Source organism: Pteronotus mesoamericanus, unplaced genomic scaffold, assembly GCF_021234165.1.
Source record: "Pteronotus mesoamericanus isolate MK-2021 breed Mesoamerican mustached bat unplaced genomic scaffold, CSHL_Meso_final contig_835, whole genome shotgun sequence".
Lineage (NCBI taxonomy): Eukaryota > Metazoa > Chordata > Mammalia > Chiroptera > Mormoopidae > Pteronotus > Pteronotus mesoamericanus.
The window spans coordinates 252,786-270,682 of NW_026555266.1; the positions used below are offsets into that span (position 1 = coordinate 252,786).

General features: G+C 54.6%; 2 protein-coding genes across 2 annotated transcripts in view; both read right to left on the reverse strand.

Moving 5' to 3' along the window:
• Positions 1-1,805: 1,805 nt before the first annotated feature.
• WDR18 (WD repeat domain 18) lies at positions 1,806-9,356 on the reverse strand. Its single transcript, XM_054585317.1, has 10 exons — positions 9,142-9,356; positions 8,121-8,231; positions 6,608-6,741; positions 6,170-6,311; positions 5,479-5,622; positions 5,180-5,244; positions 4,957-5,081; positions 4,571-4,737; positions 3,521-3,589; positions 1,806-3,370 (listed from the first exon to the last, which is right to left on the reverse strand). The coding sequence occupies exons 1-10, from the start codon at positions 9,349-9,351 to the stop codon at positions 3,239-3,241; spliced, it is 1,299 nt and encodes a 432-aa protein (XP_054441292.1). The 5' UTR covers positions 9,352-9,356; the 3' UTR covers positions 1,806-3,238.
• Positions 9,357-15,900: 6,544 nt separating this feature from the next.
• ARID3A (AT-rich interaction domain 3A) overlaps positions 15,901-17,897 on the reverse strand; it is a 33,856-nt gene continuing 31,859 nt past the window's right edge. Inside the window, exons 8-9 of the mRNA XM_054585318.1 lie at positions 17,705-17,803; positions 15,901-16,828 (exon numbers count right to left, since the gene is read on the reverse strand). Of these exons, the coding sequence (XP_054441293.1) occupies positions 16,653-16,828; positions 17,705-17,803 (275 nt within the window). The 3' untranslated portion in view covers positions 15,901-16,652. The remainder of the gene's footprint in view (positions 16,829-17,704; positions 17,804-17,897) is intronic.

The following is a 17,897-nucleotide window of genomic DNA, read 5'->3' on the forward strand; positions in this document are numbered from 1 at the left end:
GGGAGCACCCCCACTGCACTGATCCTGGGTGAGGCTCCCAGTTATGTCCACTGGGCCTCCTCCCACACCGGGTTTCAGTCCCTCTGACAGCATGAGCCTCAGCAGCAGAAACCCATCCTGCGGGCAGGAGGCGCTTTCACCAGTCAGGTCCCCAGTGGACACTTGATCAACAGACACCTTTTGTGACTGCCCTGAGTCACCAAGCATGTCCTCAAGGTTTGTCTATGTTGCAGCAGGTGTCAGAATGTCTTTTAAATCCTCACCTGAGGATGGATGGAGATATATATCTATTTAAAATATAGATATACATATTTATATTTTAAATCTTTAGAGAGAGGGGAAAGTAGGGAGAGAGGGAGAAGAGCATCAATGTGTGAGAGATACATCAGTGGCCTCTCACACACCCCCAACTGGGGACCTGCCCCGCAACCCCAGCACGTGCCCTGACTAGGAGTGAACAGGCAAGCTTTCTGTTTGCAGGACACCCGACCCACTGAGCCACACCAGTCAGGGCAGATATATTTGACTTTATTTTACTGGGATATGTTTGATTTTAGAGAAAGGAACATTGATGTGAGAAAAATCAATTGGCTGCCTCCCACACAGGCCCCAACTGCAGATAGAACTTGCAACTAGGTGTGCCTCCCAACCAGGAATCAAACCCTTAACCTTTCGTGTAAGGGATGCTGCTCCACTGACACCCCGCAGGGTACCGTGTCCTTCCTCTTGAAGTCTGAATAATCAGGAGTCTTCCATCCTGGAGCGTTTATCCATCCATCTGTTGGACATGGGCTGCTCCCACCTTTGGGCCACTGTGACCACGGGTGTACAAATCTTGAATCCCTGCTTTCAGTTCTTTTGGGTGTCCATCCACCTGGAAGTGGGACTGCTGGGTCATATGGTGACTCTTTTATTTTTTGAGGAACCACTAGACTATTTGCCACAGCGGCTCCATCCCGTGTAAAAATGGTTGTTTCTCCACCTACTCGTCAGTACTTGCTTTTTAAAAAATAAATAAATTAAAAAAAAAAAAAAAAAAAAGGTCTTGGAGGGTGCAAGGTGGTATGTCACCGTGGTTTACATAAACTGCCAGCCCGCTGAAGTCACCACTGAATACTGGATGCTGTCAGCATGTCCCTTCTGGCAATGATGGCCTAGGATTTGGGGTCAAATTGTGCTGCTAAGAAACAGTGTACAGTAATTCTTACAGGCCAGATGGTAAGAGCACCATTTACTATGTGCCACACACCTGTCACACTAGCTGGGCACAAACTCCCTGAGGTTCCTTGCAGACTCTGCAAGCCCAGGAGAGGAATAACCCTTTAACAGATGAGGAAACCACTGGAGGCAGGCACAGCCTGTCCAAGGCCATGTGGTGATTCCAGGCCTGATGGAAAGAGGTCAGCTCTGCCCTCACCACCTGTGTTGTCTGAAAGATGTGACAGGCTGGCGAACCGCCTTCCTCTCAGCCCCCTCATGGCATCCTGCAGAGGGGCAACCTTCCAGGACTGCTCTGGACAGGTGGCATAGGCAGAGTTGTTACAAAGGCCGTTTGCACACCGACGTTCCCCGTCCCGGGGTGTGAGAAGCTACAGGGTGAGCAGGCACCGCGACCCCTGAAACCTAAGTCAGAACACGGGGCAGCCCCAGGGGGTGGAGACCCCACCTTCTCTGCCCAGGGTGCCCCAGCAGTTGAAGGTTCAGTACAGTGTTGGGGGGTGCTCTGGCCCGGGAAATATGTGCAGGGTGAGGGGCAGTGGCAACAGCCCCCCAACTCAGGGAAAAATCTAGGCCCAAGGGAGGCTGCCAGCCAGAGGCTGGTACTGTCAGCACCTCTCATGGCAACCTGCCGGCTCTGTCTGGGACTGACCAGACGCGGACGTGGGCAGCAGTACCAAGATCAGAACCAGCCCGAGGTCTCCTACAGAGCGAACAGCAGAGGGCGCAGAGGGCTGGCGGGTAATGCGGACAGGCTGGGGTGGCCTGCTGAGGATTAGGACCCATAGGGTCTCAGGCCCTGGCAGATGAGGCACCTCGGGAAGCCTGAACCCATCTTGAAGGCATCTTCCGTCTCCTGAAACCTCCGTATAACAAGTTCCATGATCCCAGTTTTGCTGCCTGGCTGCTACAGACCCCACTATGTGTGTGAGGGGGACGATGATGTAGTCCTTACCAATCAGTTAGCCCCCCTACCTGGCCAAAACAGGACAGTCCCAAGTATCATCCTGTCCAAGATCCCCGGGCAGGGGAAAAGCGGAAGGCGAGGGCCGTAGGGGTGGGTGGAGGGTGTGCCCAGTCCTGTCCCCGGGAATCCTGCTGCAGTGTGTGGCTGGGTCACTTGCTTGCGAGGACAGAGAGCTCCAGGGACAGAGAACTCCAATTAGCCTAAAAGCATGAACTCAGTGCTGGCTGCTGGCTCACAGCTTCAGCTATGATGACACCTGATAAATTATGTGGGTTTTCAGTATCATTAGGCAGGACTGCCAGTGGGGGGTAGCTTTCTGGAAGGTTGAGGGCAGCCTTGGGGCCCACATTTCTGGGCTGGTCTCCAGGTGCTGACTGGATTGGCAGTGTCCCCAAGGCAGTGGGGACACCTGGCGTGCCTTGGGCCCTTGACACCGACAAAAATGTTCTGGTCAAGTGGCCCTGGGTACCTGTCCCTCCAGGGGACCCTGGCCCGGAACTGGCTGCTACTTCAAAGCCCTTGCCTTGACTAAGGTTGCGGGGACCCTTGGTGCCCATTAGACTGTGACCAGTGTGACCACACTGCTCTCCCTAAAGCACAGCCACCTGTGGTAACCTCGGCCTGCAGCTGAGGCTTCCTCCCCCAGTCCCCTCCCACAGAGGGTTTTGCAGAGACACTGGGGTGACAAATGAGTATCAGAAAAATCTGAGAAACACAGCTTCTCAACACTAGATTTTTAAGTTAGACCTGATGCCCTGTGTCGAGGGTCCTAGAATCCAGCCTGGGACCTGGACTAGCCCTCAGCACACATGGAGGACTGAAGAGGACAGGTTTTTAGGTCTTTTGTTAAAAACAAAACAGCACCAACTGGACACAACAGACACCAGTTGGATGAACAGAGACAAAATGACTCCTCACATAGGTGACAATCCGAACAGAACCAGGGGAAGGCGAGCTTAGGACAGTGCGGCTGGTCCGGGGGCTTCGGCCCAGCAGCCCCAGGGAGGGCGGCCCTGTAGGCCTGTCCATGGGTGGTGGTCTGGGCCCCTGCACTCACTTGGCAGGCCGGGTGATTATGCGGGTGGAGAAGTCAAACAGGTCGCGATTGATCTTGCGCAGGTTCTGCACCTCATCTTCTAATTCCGTGATTCTGATTCGCAACTGATCCTGGCCACCCAGCACGTTCTGAGGAGGGGCGGGGCCTCAGGGTGGAGGGGCCTCTCACGTCCCAGAGGCAGCCTGATCTCCTCCCCAATTCACAGCACTACTCCACCCCCCCAACCCCCAGGGAGACTCACCCTCCCCAGCCTTGCCCTTCTCCACAGCCCCGCCTACCTTTTCCATAGTGCTGCACATGACCCTGTGCAGCTGCTCTGCTCGCTCCAGGTAGCTGGGCTCTGAGCCCTGCAAAAGAAGGGGCTGCTTCAGCAACCTCAGGACTCACCCGCGCTGTTCACATCACCCCTATGGTGAGGGAGGTGCCACCCTGACAGCTGCTCACAGATGGGGAAGACAGGTTCCAAGTGGTCTCTGGGCGCCCAGCTGGGGGTGAAGTGTCTGTGGGAGGCTGTACCTTCAACCCCACAGCCAGCAGGAAGCAACGTGACCAGTCTTCTCATATATGCTTCCTGCTGCAGGACTGTGCCCAACGAGGCACAGGGGATGGGGACACTCAAGGCCACACCACAAGCACGGGCCGGGAGCCAGGCTCTGGAGGACATGCAGGCTTTGGAGTAACCAGGGTCAAGAAGGCTCCAGAAGAGAACTGGCTGGCATGTGGGCAGAACCTGCCTGATCATCTAGACAGAAAGACACTGCTGCAGCAGAGTGTCCCTCCCCCTGCCCTGCCGCCAGATGCAGGTTAAGCACGCTGTCCTTGGCTGGCAGACAGGCCCACGGCCCTGCCATCCATCATGGTGTCTGAGTGAAGGGCCTGCACCCTTGTGGGCTCATGTGATTCCAGGGCATGGAAATAGTGGGCAGAGGTGGAAGGAGCGCAGCCAGAGCGGCAATGCCAGGCTCTGCCAAGGAGAGGCACATGGGCGATCCCTGGAGGGTACAGGGAAGTGTGTTGCCTACTGCCGTGCTGGAGAAGGTGCTGGACACAGTGCCTTTGGTCACGCTTGTGTGCTTGTCTGAGAATGCACCCTGGTGTGTGGCCTGCTTCTACTATGGAAGGTGCTCTCTGAGATCAGGTGCTGGCCACCAGGCTGGGCTCAGCCATGTGGTCAGAGGAGCCTCCTCACTGAGGGCATGTGTGGAGGGCCCTCTAAGGGACTCTGGCCAGGACCCAGACCCAGAGGGAATACAAAGCCACGCTCTAGAGGTTGAGCCAGGGTGGGTCCTCCAGAGGCCCAAGGGCAGGTTACCTGTTGCAGCAAGTACCTGCTGGTGGAGGCCCAGGCGCAGCGTAAGGCCCCCACGGTGCTGCTCGTCCCCATGCTCAGCGCCTAGCAGGTGCTTGTTGAAGTGCGGCAAGGGCAGGCTGGGCCTGAAGTCGGAGCTCAGCATGCTGACTGGCGCCAGCATAATGAAGGCGTTGGTCACAGGGCCTGCAGCAGGGCAGGCGCTGGTCAGGAGCCACCGCAGCCAGGCCTGGGCCATGGCTCCCACCCGCCCCCCCCAAAACCTGCCCTCCTGCCCAGGAGTGGCCCACCTATTTTCCTCTCGCTGGTCCCACCTCCCAGCACCCAGCCAAGCAGCCGGGGCGCAGACAAATGGGCAAAGGCACACAACTTACAAACTCTTGGGTCTTTTGCCCCCAGGCCCACCTTTGAGGGTCACTGTCCTGATGCACTGCTTGCTCTGGATGTCCCAGAGGCGCACGGTCTCGTCATGTGAGCCAGAGAGCAGCACACTGCCATCAGTAGACACTGACAGGCAAGTCACCTGGTTCCTAGGGACACAGGTCTAAGAAAGGGTGGTGCAAATGATCCCGGAACCCAGGAGCAAGAGAACAGGGCCCTTTCCCAGCTACCAGTCTGGTCCCTGTACCTGTGGCCTTTGAACACCTTCCCACTGTCCTGTTCTGGCTGGAAGCTCTTCTCTCTCTGTCCAGGCTGTGGAAGCGGAAGGGCCAGTGAGCAGAGGGACACAACTGTGCCTCAGCCATGGGGGCCCCAGGGCACTGGGGGTGATGGGCAGGGGCAGAGCCGTCTTGGCTCAAGGAACTGGATCTGGGAGATGGACAGTTCCAGGGCCTTCGGAGGATGAACCCTCAGTATCCCACTGTCCCCTCAGTATCCCACTGTCCCCTAAGCCTCCAACCACAGGCCCAGGCACCCACCACTCACCCAGGTGCAGAGATCGACCTGGAAGATGGAGCCCTCACTGCCACCGCAGAACATGTGATGCTCAGCCAGGTCCATGGTCACAGCCATAATACCCACGTCAAAGAGGACAGAGAGCAGCAGCTCGCCTGAGGAGATCTCCCACAGCTAGGGGCAGGCAGGGTATAGGGTGGGGGCTCCACGTACACTGGGGTCCCAGTGGGGCAGGGGTGCTTGTCTGAGAGCCAGACAGCCCTGCCTGGGAGACCCCCGGACCCCACAGGACCTCGGGCAGAGCTATCACTCGGGGTTCTTAGGGCTGGGGCACTTGGGACGTCCCCTGGGACAGAGCTTGGTTCTCATGCCCAAGACCACTTCCACCCTGTTTTAGCTGCCGTCAGCCCTGGACTCTGCCCCCCCACATCACCAAGGACAAAGACCTGAGGGCCAGACACCCACAAATCCCTGAGGCTTGGCCAGGGAGCCATCAGGCATGGGTGGCCAAACAGGAATTTCTGAGCCAACATAGGCCTGGACCGTCTGCCTCTGGATGTCCTTGAGGCCAGAAGCACTGGGGGATTAAGAGCTGTCTGGAGCTTCCAGCCTGGGGGGAATCAGTGAACACTGATTCACTGACTCACATCATCCAAGAACCCACCAGCCACCCAAGCCCAACTCACAGATCCACTGGGGGAGGGCAGGTGGTCCGTCCTACCTTCACTGTCTGGTCTAGTGAGGCCGTGGCCACCCGGGCTAGGGGCCCCCCAAAGCCACAGTGCAGGTCTGTGATGGGAAGGGTGTGGCGGGACCAGACATGCCGGGGGGCTGGGGTCCTGGAGGAATCCACCTGCAGCACGCTGCAGGGGGAGTGGATTCAGGGGGAGGGCTGCACCTGATTCCCCCGCCCACCTCCATGTGGCCACTGGATCCATCCCACTGGCAGAAAATTCTCAGATGGCTCCCCTGGTTCCCAGACAAACCAATCACCCGTGTCCTCCTCACACAAGCCCACCCAACTTGCGGGTCCAGCCCCTTCCTGCTCCAGGACTTCGGCATGGCCTTCTGCAGAGCAGGATCCCTTGCCCTCTGTGCTGAGGCCTCACCTGGCTGAGGCTATAGACTGGGTGCAGGCCCGCAAAGGTCAGGGCGCTACCTGCACAGGCTCCACACCAGCACCAGGCAGTCCTTGCCACCCGAGAGGAAGTGGCTGCTATCCCCTGTGAACTGCAAGCAGGAGATGTCCTGGTAGTGGCGGCTCAGGATGACCAGGAGGTTCCCTGTGGAGACCTGGGGAAGGCGGAGCACACGTGAGTCAGGTCAGGAAATGAGGTACAGTGCCTGGCCCCCCAGCTGCCAGGTCATAAGAGTACACTGAAGACACAGTCTGCCCAGGCACAGGGAGACAGGTGGTATGACTGCAGCCCCCAGGGAAGGCATGGGTCAGAGTGGCAAGGCTGGTGAGGGAGTGGGTCCCTTCAGGAGCAGCTGGATCCACGACCAGCAACAGATGGCTCCTCATGGTGATTCTGTCACAATAGGAAGTCATGGCCTTCCAGACTGGCTATAAGGGGCTTTAAATGCAGCCATGCCACTTCGTATAGCAGGAGAGGCAAGGGGTAGGGGCACTCTTGCTATGAAACCTGGGGAAGGGAGACCCAAACCAGCAGAAAGCTGAGCAGGCTGGTCTACTGAAGAGGGAGGGGCCAGCTGGCAGGGAGATGTGAGCCCATAACATGACACCTGGGAAGGGCTGTGGCATGGGAGGAGAACACAGATGATATTGTGTGTTAAACTGTGTCCCCCAAATAAATATGCTCATGTCCTAATCCCTGGAGCCTGTGGCTTAAACATAAGAGCTTTGCAGGTGCAGTTAGTTCAGGTGAGATCAAATTAGGGTAGAGTGGCCCCAAATCTAACAAGAAGGAAACTTGGACAGACATACACTTGTTCACCCTGGAGCCCCACTCTAAGGATTTCCAGCCTCTCCCACCTACTCAGAGAGCAAGTGAGAAAGATCAACAGTGGCTACCGCAGTCGGGCTGGCTGTGCTCAAAGCCCTGAGCCTGGGCTCCTGCCTCTGTTGGCCTTGAGTGGCGCCCCCTTGTGGTCTAAGCTTTCTCCAACAGGAAAAGAAAGGGAGAGCCAGACAGCAATCACATCTACCAGGAGTACAACTGCACCCCATCGAGGTTGGGGGGGCGGCGGGGGGCGGGGCGGCCCTCAGATGCCCGCATCAGGCCGCAGGCCACGGGTTTCTACCACGCCCCCTGCACCAGGCTGACAACAATCAGGGCAAGGATTTCTACCATGATGGGCAATCTGAGAAGCCCTTCCCTGCCTCAATTTCCCATCCTATGCCTGAACAACTAACGGCTTCCTAGTTTCAGAATCAGGACTAAGATTTCAAACTCCCAGGATGAGATAATGAAGCCGTCTTCATCTCACAGAGGACTCAGTTCCCTTGCCAGACGTGTTTTGTGAGTCGAGATTAAGGTCAGGTAGGGCTGACATGGTTACACATACCTCCTGGACCCAAATCCTACACCATCTGTGCAGAAAGTGAGGTGAATCTCCCCTCAAATAACTGACTGGTGGTGACAATACTGTTGGTGGTGTAATTCAGTGGTCCACAGGCCAAGCTCTGTGGCCCTGGCTCTGACACTCACCTCCCACAGGTATATACTCTCTGCAATCCCTGCCAGCATGTACAGGCCATTGGGCGACGTGGTCAGACAGGTGACAGGTCCAGGGCACATGATCTTCTGCTGGAGCTGGTCCTAGAGGAACATAAGAAGCCCCTGAGCTTCACGCAGAACTCAGGAGCCAGGCAGCAGTGAGGAGAGTGGGTGGGAGCACCCAGGCACCTGGTAAATCCAAGAAAACCAGACAGCGTGGGAACAGGGGTGGTTTAAGCAAATTCACAGTGCAGCAAAGAAGTGTTTTCTCCAGCTCAGGCTTTGCAGGTTGGAGGTGGAGACATGCAAATCCTTGGATAAAAGCAGGATGGTGCGCCTCTGGGCATGGGGGTGGGGGTGGGGGTGGGGGTGGGTGAGGCACAGAGGGTCCAGGAGGGCTGTGGGGCTGGAGAGCCCAAAGGCCAGTGGGCTTGTTCCCCAATCTTGCTTCCTTAAGGTCCCACTTGCGACCCTCCGCCTGTTTCTAAATGTCTAATATGGGAAAACGTTAAGTTCTGTGTGGTCGGCACCAGGCAAAGCCAGAGCACAGAGCTTGCCATAAGAGATGTCAGCTGGCAGAAAGGGGCTGCAAGCAGCTGCAGGAACGGCATTTGGAGATGCTCAAGCGGAGACGCCATGGACTCTGATGAGGAATAGTGTATTTTTTTGAATACTAAAAGTCTCTTGGATTACTCTTCCAGGGGGCTCATCAGGCCTCAGACCTTCACCCTCCAAGCCTACGAGACTCACGGAACCCCAAATGCAAACTCTTCTTTTAAATTTCCCGCCTCTTCATGCATTGCTCCCGTTAGGGGTGCGCTACCTCCCCATTCCTTCATGTGCTCACACTCCCGGCCGGCTGCCCCAGAGACCCGCCTCCCCAAAACCCGCTCCAGGGCGCGAACATCTAAACTAAGACTTCTTCACCCCGGGTCAGAGCGTGTGCCACCCCCACTAACCCCAGTCTCGGGAGCCCCGCACACCCCCTAGTCTCGGGCGTGCGCCGCCGCACCTTCCGCTGTAGCTCCCAAGCGCTGATATAGTTCTTGCCCAGCTGCGCCGCCAGCAGGTACTCGCCATTGAGCAGCGCCAGACCATGGGGCCCAGCCTGGCCGCCGCGGTACGTGAGAAGATTAGCGCCCGAGTGCAGCTCCCACACGACGCAGCTCCACAGCGGGGCAGACGAATCAGTACACACGGCCACTTCCATGGGCGCCGCCATCTTACTCCCCCACCGCCCCGGAAATGCGTTGTCACCAGCGAGACGTGGGCTGCTGCGCTGCGCGGGATAGAGCGGCGCTAGATTGCCCCGCCCCCGGCGTGCACACCTACCTTGGAGAGCCGGGTCCTTCGTGAATTTAAGTGCCCCTTTTCCCCCGGCTCCGCTGAGCTTCGAGGGGCGAGTTGCCTGGTGTAAAATCTTGGAATGAGGCCCCTTGCAAAGCTATATAGAAAACAAATCAAGGCCCAGAATTTTCTGCGAGCAATTAGTAGCTTCAGACCCTGGAAATCTAGCTTAGCCATTTACGCTCGGCGCTTTTGGCCAAGTGACTCAAGCTCTCAGATCATTTTATTTTATTTCCTTATGCAAATAATAAAGTACAGACCTCACAGGCGTGAAATAGAGACTACATGCCTGACATAACATATCTAACTGGCACGCAATACGATGTAATTAAGTGCGTACTCAAGGATCCAACTTCAATCTCCCCCTGGACCCCTTTTGGTGGGCCACAAAATACACATTTTTATTTTATGAACTTGGTGCAGACCGAACTTCAGTTAGTCGGGAGCGCCTAACTGAAGGTCACAGCTGCTGTCCTGACCACGTCTAAAAACAATGTACTTTATTTATTTTTACTCACTGATTTTAGAGAGGGAAGGGGAGAGAGAAACATTGTTATTGCTTCACTTATTTATACATTCATTGGTTGCATCTTGTACGTGCCCTGAATGGGGTGGAGCCCTCAATCTGGGAGGGTGGGAACCGGCTCTAACCACTTGATCTATCAGTCGGGGGAAAACTGCACTTTAAAATGTGGAATTAGTTGCCAGCCTTTGAAAGGGGAGATATCACTTAAAAGTCGAAGTGTCCAGCCCAGGAGACTTGCCCGGCCGGGGCGGTGTGTCCACAAGCAACACCGGGAGACCCCGATGCAGGGTGTCTGCCGCAGGGTGCAGAGGACCGCCCCCAAGCCGCTGGAAGGGGAAGCCTAGAGCGTGAGGATCCGCATCCCTAGCCTCGGCCGCCAGGTGGCAGGCGGGAGCCACAGACAAGGAAGCGGAGTGTGGGGCCGCTCCCAGCCCTGGGGCCACAGAGCGGAGCAGTTGCAGGGATGGAGGATCTGGAGAACCGGCTTCCGGGAGGAGGTATCCTTTGAGCAGGGTACTAACAACAGCTTGAAGAGATAGGTGGACAGAAGTAGTGTCAAGGCCTTAAGGGGGCACTAGAGGGGGCACTGGGCCGGTGAGGACCTTGTGAGAGCGCGGAGCCTGGATTTTATTTTATCCTGGGGGAGGGAGGGCATGAGAAACTGAAGGGCTTTTTTAAATTGAGGAGAGCTAGGTCCCAACCCTCAGCACCTGCTAAATGGGGAAACTGAGCCAGGGACCACCCAGTCCATAGACAGATTGCAGCTAGAATCAGATGTTTCTGATTTCCACCAGAACCAGCGGATGCCCCCTGTGTTTCTCAAATGTTTTTAGTGTGAATAATAGAAATGAGACACCTTGAATGCTAATTTACACTTTTCAAACACCAAAACAAAAAAAAGTGGGTTTTTTTTTTTGAGAGAGAGGGGGAGAGAGTGAAACATTGATTTGTTGTTCCACTTATTTATGCATTCATTGGTTGACTCTTGTATGTGCCCTGACCAGAAATTGACCTGGCAGCCTTTGCATATTGGGACAACGCTCTAACCAACTGAGCTAGCCAGCCAGGGCTAAAAGAAACCTTTTAGGCTTTTTCCAAAACAAGTCTTTCTTTGAATGCTGAAGTCTGCCCCTCTGCAGAACCCGGGGTGGGCCAAGGTGACCCTTCTAAACAACAAGTCAGGGCTTGAAACTGGCACTTCTGAGCCCTGGGGCAAGTCACTACACAGCTTTGGGCCTGTTTCCCCGTGTACAAAGTGGGGTTCCCCAGAGCTATGGGGTCTGTGTCCTCATCCCGGGAAGTCTGGCCTGGAAGTTTCTTGAGTACTGGACATAGGGGTGGGCCCAGCAAGTGTGGTTTGCAGGGGACCAATTATGCCAATAGGGATAAGGGGCTCTGATGGTGGATGTGGATGTTCAGGCAGGAACAGGAACAGGCCCAGGCAGTGCCCCAGGGCAGGGCTGCTGGATTGCAGTCAGGCCCCCTCACAGGCCTCTCCCTCCCTCTTCCTCCCCTCCTCCCTTCCCTGGGGACCCAGTAGGCCAGGCTGCTGTCAGGTCAGAGGTCACCCCACCCCCAGCCCAGTTCCCGGAATGAGGACAGACCAGTTGTGTCAGAAGAGCAGGACAAAAGCCACACTTTAGGGGCCTCCAGACCACCCAGCGGCCAGACCTCCTTGGTGCCAGACAGGCGCTGCCTCCCAAATCCAAGGCTGGGAGGCCCTGGTGGCAGCTGGGTGGCAGCAGCAAGTAGGCTTGGGGAAACTGAGGCACAGAGACCTGCATAATCTCTCTGGGGGTAAACCCAGGGTTCTTGCGTTCTTTATTTCCTACGTGTTTACTGAGCACCTCCTGTTCGCAGGCACTGGTACACTCTGATGAGCCAAACCAGACCCCCCCTTTCTGGGACCCCAGCCACCTCTCACTCCCAGCCCACCCCAGGGAGGGGGGCCTTGAACAAACCCAGCAGCCACCACGGTGCGCACTAATGGCGTAAGGGACAGCAGATGACTCCACGACTCCAGGGGCCATCATCTTTTCCAGGCACCCTTTCAACCCCCCACCCTGCCCCCAGCCTCCTCGGTCTGCCTCTCCCTCCCACTAATCAGGCCTAGTTTTGAGTTTCACTCCTGGGAGTTTCCCTACCTCTTAACAAGCAGAGCAGGAGCCAGGAGGTGCTGCTGGCTTGGGGAGGTGGGGAGAGGTGGTGGGGTCTGGCCCCTCCCTGTGTGCCCCCAGGGGCTGTGTGACCTCAGGGCCCCCAGTCCCTCTCTGGGCCTCTTCAGCAGAGAAATAAAGATACTAGACTGGCCCATCCAGTTGGCAAAGACAGGACCTTTAAAAACACGCACAGAACTTTTCCTTTATGTCCCTGGGGGGCAGGGAGCTCAGAGAGGCAGGTGGGTTGACCTCTGTCCACTCCAGGTTCCCCAGGCCCGTGGAGAGGTAGCCAATCCATCTCTGGCATGGATGGAGAATGCTGGAAATAATGGACTAGGGGAGGCTTGTGGGAACCAAGTGGCTGCCACAGGAGGGGGTTGTTTTTCCTGATTCCTGACCAGCCTTGGGGGCTGACCCAGGCGGGAGGGACAGGCCCAGGCCAGCCACAGCCAGGAGCTAATGGCAGGGGAGCCAGGTGGCAGGAGGCTGGGCCTGTCCACTATCCAGCCATACTGACCTTGAGCCTATCACATCCCTTGGGTGTGAGTGATGTGAGGGACACCCCGGGAAATCTTTTCTGCGCAACACCTTGCATGCTGCGTGCTGCTTGTCAGGTCTGCTTTTGGGGGCTGAAAGCCAAGGTTTCTCTTCATCTGGGCTGAGCCCAGGGGTTGAAACTGTAGCCCAAGGAACCAGTTGCCCCTTGGTCTGGTTTCTTTGGGGCTACGTTGTACTGAAAGACAAAATGTTAAAATGTGAACCAAACCACAGTGGGAAGGCTTGGGGGACAGGGTGAACAGAGGCAGGCCCAGGGTGGCCTCCTTAGGGAACCAAAATGATGTCAGCAAGGATGGGGGTGGGGGGAGGGGCCAGACGATGCACCCTGGGGGCTTGAGTTGGACAACTCAGGAGTGATCTGGGCATCAGAACCCAGGATGGCAGGTCTAAGCTAGCGGGCTGGGGCACTAAGGGAGTGACGCTGAGGCCAGGTCACTCTCGGGTCGGGCCATCCTTGGCCTCACCCACTTGGTGACAGGAGCACCCCCAGTTGTGCCAGCCACAGGTGTCTCCAGACATGGCCCAGTATCCCCTCAGGCCACAGTCTCCACTGGAGGACCCCTGGATCAACCCCTGTGCCTTCTGCCACCTGGACCCAGACAGGGTGGGGTGACGCCCAGGAAACCACTACGGAGACATTTTCTGTTAAAAGTCAGAAGTGTTTTGTCTTGTTTTAATATCAGCTTTACAGGGTTACAATTGTCTTAAATATTTCTGAAATTTAAATACAATCTGCATAATAATGTTATAAAATGTAAACTTTCAGTGTTCTTTTAAATTTCAAAATCACACCTCCCTCCCTTTTTTTTTGGTCTTTTGTCCCCCCCCTCCCCCCCCCTTAATACCTGAATGTTCTGCGAAACTGATATCCTTACCGGCTGCCCCACCGGCCAGGGTGACAGGCAAGGCCCGGCCAGAGGTAGAGTAGTTTATACCTTTTTTAAAAGTTATTTTCCTTTAACCTGAGTTCAGGCACGGTCCCCGCGCCATCGGACAAACCCCAGAGAAACTGAAATTTCACATGTCAGGAATGAAAGGCTGAATTCATTTGTGTTTGCCAAGAAAAAAAAATGCAAAAGCAAAATTAAGGGGAAGAAAAAAAAAATGATAGAAGTGGGCAAAAATCATAAAAGCAAAAAAAAGTGACTGTACAAATGCACAACTATTAAAAACTAGCTCAGCTGCCCCAAAGCCTCTGCTCTGCCCCTTGCACGACAGCTGGACAGTGCTGTGGCCAGTTTAGGGGTCACAACAAAGATTCTAGAAGCAGCTGTCACAAACATTTCTAAAGCAGGGGAAGCCCCTGACCCCTCTTGAGCCTGAGTTTTGGGGGGAGTCCCTGCCGGCGCCGTGCAGTTAAGCCCCGCCCATTCCAGAATGAACAGTGCACAAGCCGCTGACAGATGGCTGCCCCTTCCCCACCCCTGTTTGCATAAGGGGGTGCTGAGCTGCACCCTAGAACCCCTACCGACTGGGGGCTGCCCTGAGCTAGGAGTGGCAGAGAGTAAATGGGGACTCACTTGAGGCAGACAGAGGCTGCAACTCCGTCCCAGCCTGGGGCTCTCCCTCACCTTTCCACCCCTTTCCCCTGCCCACAGCGCTGTCTCCCCCGACACCCTACCATCACCCTGAACAGTAGGCATGCCCTGAGTTAGATCCGGGGGCCACATCGCCCCGTAGGACACAACACCCAGGTCCCCAAACACACACAAGACATGCGAGACACACACACACACAGGACCAAAGAGCACCCAGGCAGGCTCTCAGGTGGAGGTGCCCATGGCACGGGTAGGAGGGGACAGGTATTGGTACTTGCTGAAACCCTGAGCCAGAAAACGGGGGTAGGCTGAGCAGGAGTTTTGGCATCAAGAGTCAGACCTGAGGTAGAAATAACCAGGCAGCAGACACCCCCATGTGGGCCCCACCCACCAGAAGGCTGTGGCTCCAAGGGGTCTGGTCATGGAAGAAGGGAGGAGCATCTGGTTCACTGCTCTGGGGACAGAGAGATCCTCCTCCCACAGTGGTTGTGCTGCTGCAGTGAGATTTGGGGAGGAGAACCTTCCAGAAGTAAAAACAGAGAGGAAACTCCAGATGCCCACAGCCGCCCCATTCTGGAAGGTGGGCAGTGTCAACAACCCTGAGATATACCAAAGAAAGGGGTTCTCCCCAAACACACCATAGCACCGCATCCAAGCAAACCCAGACATTGGGGGCCTTAGGACCCGGATGCTCCCCTTTCCAGTCTCCAAGGCAACAAGGTGGTGCTGGGTCAGGGATCTGGGAGGCTGCCAGGGGGGCACTGCCCTTTTTGGCCTCATTAGGCCAGGCTCCCTGGGCCCAATTAGAGCAGGCAAACTCAGTGCGTGAAAGGAAAGAGTGCTAAGGTATAAGAGGCACAGTCCCCACCAGCACCACCTGGTTCCCAGGGACTCAGCAAGGGTTAGGGTGGCCAAGGAAGTCCTCAAACCCCACCTGGGCCTTGGGACAGAAGGTGCTACCTTGTAGTGAAGACCAGCACTAGCCATTGAAATAAATTCCTCAGCCCAACTGTCCCCGATGCCCACTTTCTAATCTGGGAGAAGGGGTTGTGGAGGGAGTGAGTATAGCCTCCTTATAGGCCTCTACTTAATTCCTTTAATTACAGCGGGAGATGTGGCCTTGCAAGGGACCAAGAGAGAACGAAGGGGCAAAGTGAAGGAGATAAGAAGGGGTGGGGTGTTCAGGATGACATGGCCCCAAAAGCCTCACTCAGAGCTAAGCCTGGCTCACCCCGGTCACGGAATATCTACAGAGGCAGGTCTTCAAAAGCAGCCCTTTCAGGCAAGAGAGTCCCCAGGCCATCTTCATCCCTGAGACAGGAGCCTGGGAGCTATGACAGGCACACCCCCGGCAAGGCCCTGGCCCTTTTTCCAGCACTATCTCCTTTCTAGTTGACTTCCAAGTCCCTGACTGGGAGCAGTGTGGCACAGCAAGACAAGGCATCAAGAGTCTTGGTCTGCCATTCAGCATTCACGTACTCCCAACGGCACCCCCACCCTAGCCTGGCGCTCGGCACCTGAGTTCATCCCCTTTTCTGGCTCTAGCCCAGGGATACAGTGTCCTGCACTCACCAGCTGCCTACTGCACCACAGGAAATGCACACACGAACCCAAATCAGTCATGGGAAAAATTAAAAGGATATTACTTTTTTTTTTTTTTTTTTGCTTTTTTTAAGTCCAGTTTCCCTGAATGAACACAAATATATAGAGATATATATCCTTTTCCTAAGGTTTGATTCCTCCCCCAAGAATAAAATAGAATATTTACAAAACAAAACCCCCCAAAACCTCTTAAAAACCCTATAGAGCTTGAATATCACTATTTCTTTAAAAAAAAATAATAAAAAGTTCCCAAAAGCAACAAGAAAAAAATTCAACTGATCATGGCTCAGGGGTTTCATTCAAAACAAGGAGCTGGGTATGGTGAGTGGGTGAGTGTAATGAACAGGAAAAAAAAAAGGATAAAAAACAGACAAAAATGAAAACACACAGTGCAGGGATGCATGAGGTAAACAGGATCTGGCCTTACATTGCAAATGGTCCAAACCAGACACCAGTCCAAGTCGGTCCACCATGGCTGCAGGAAAGCCCTCGAAGTATTTGCCGTTCTTTTTCCTAATTTCCTTTGCTACTCTCACAATTCGTTTCTCTGAATGTCTGAAACCTGAGTAATTCAAGTGTTCCTTGGTTTTCCCCTGTTTTATTAAATTTTTTTAATATATATGTATATATATATATTTTTCTTCTATTTTTGGCGTTAGCTGTGGCTCCTTTGTGGGTATCTCCCCTCCCCACCCGTATCTTCCACCACCCTGGCCCTGCTTGGCCCACCTTTGACCCCCTGCCCAGTGCGACCGGCTCCCAGGGTGGGGGCGGCAGGTGGGGAGTGGTGCGGTTAAGGCAATGAATTGTTTGAGGTAGAAGACGTGGGGGGTGCGGATAACCCCGCTGGCCCGGCCTGGCTGCCCACGCTGCTGCTGGTCCCACTGTTTCCTCCCCGGCTGCTGCCACCACCGCTTTTGCTGGGAGCTGAGGGTGGCGTGGGGGCTGGTGGCTGAGCAAATAGCACTCCTAATACAAGAACAGGAGGAGAAACATGTTATGAAGAGTTTTTTAAAAAATTATGTGACAGGTACAAGGGGTTCTTTGAGCACTGATCCCCTGCCAAGGCCACCCAGGGACCCACTGGGACACCCACCACCTTATCTTAGTCTCTGCTTCCCATGGGAGTCTTTGCCCAGCAACCCAGCTGTTCTGTGTCCCCAGTGCCACCTGGTGGCCTAATGAGCAAATGGCCTGAGTACATTTTTTTTTTTACAAAGAACTTTGAACCATCACTTGTACAGTGCACCCTTGAACAACACAGGTGTTAGAGGTAGCGGTCCTGAAACATTTGGATTTGAAAATCCAAATATAACTTTTGATACCCCAAAACTTAACCACTAATAGCCTACTGCTGCTTGGAAGCCTTACTGATAACATAAACAGCAGGTGAACACATTTTGTATGTTATATGTATTATATACTGAATTCTTAGAACAAAGTAAGCTACAGAAAAAAAAATGTTATTAAGAAAATCAACAGGAAAATGCATCTACAGTATTTATTAAAAAAAAATGCACAATGCAAGTGGGCCCACGCAGTCCAAACCTTTGTTGTTCAAGGGTCAGCTTGTATTTTTGAGCACTTACTGTATGCTGAGCACCATGTTAAGTACTTACTATGTGCTGAGCACTTTGCCAAGTACTTTCTATATACTGAGCACCATGCCAAGTGCTTACTATGTGCTGAGCACTGCGTGAAGTATATCACATTGATTATATACTCAAGTCTCCAAGGGAAGGAAGAGCTTTGCTCACTCTAATGGCTTGGCTCACACAGGCCAAATCTGGGCGGTTACCCAGGACTCCTGAGTTAACTTGGGGAAGGAAGCGGTCAAGGTATTACCTGTATACATAATCCCGTTAATCTCCACGGACATGCTAATACTATTGCTGCCATTGGTGCTGGTCAAATTTGCAGCTGAATCCTGGCGGCTCTCAGAGGCTGTGAGAAGAAGAAAAGCCACAATTTGAAATCACAAACCCATCTGTGTGATGATCTATTTCACGTCTGTCACTCCCAATAGACTTTAAACTTC

Coding starts and splice junctions, on each gene's coding strand:
- WDR18 (XM_054585317.1), bottom strand. CDS start 9,351: ATGGCGGCGCCCATGGAAGTGGCCGTGTGTACTGATTCGTCTGCCCCG. Junction 8,232..9,141: donor CTTGGGAGCTACAGCGGAAG/GTGCGGCGGCGC, acceptor ATGTTCCTCTAG/GACCAGCTCCAGCAGAAGAT. Junction 5,245..5,478: donor AGGTCGATCTCTGCACCTGG/GTGAGTGGTGGG, acceptor CCGCTTCCACAG/CCTGGACAGAGAGAGAAGAG.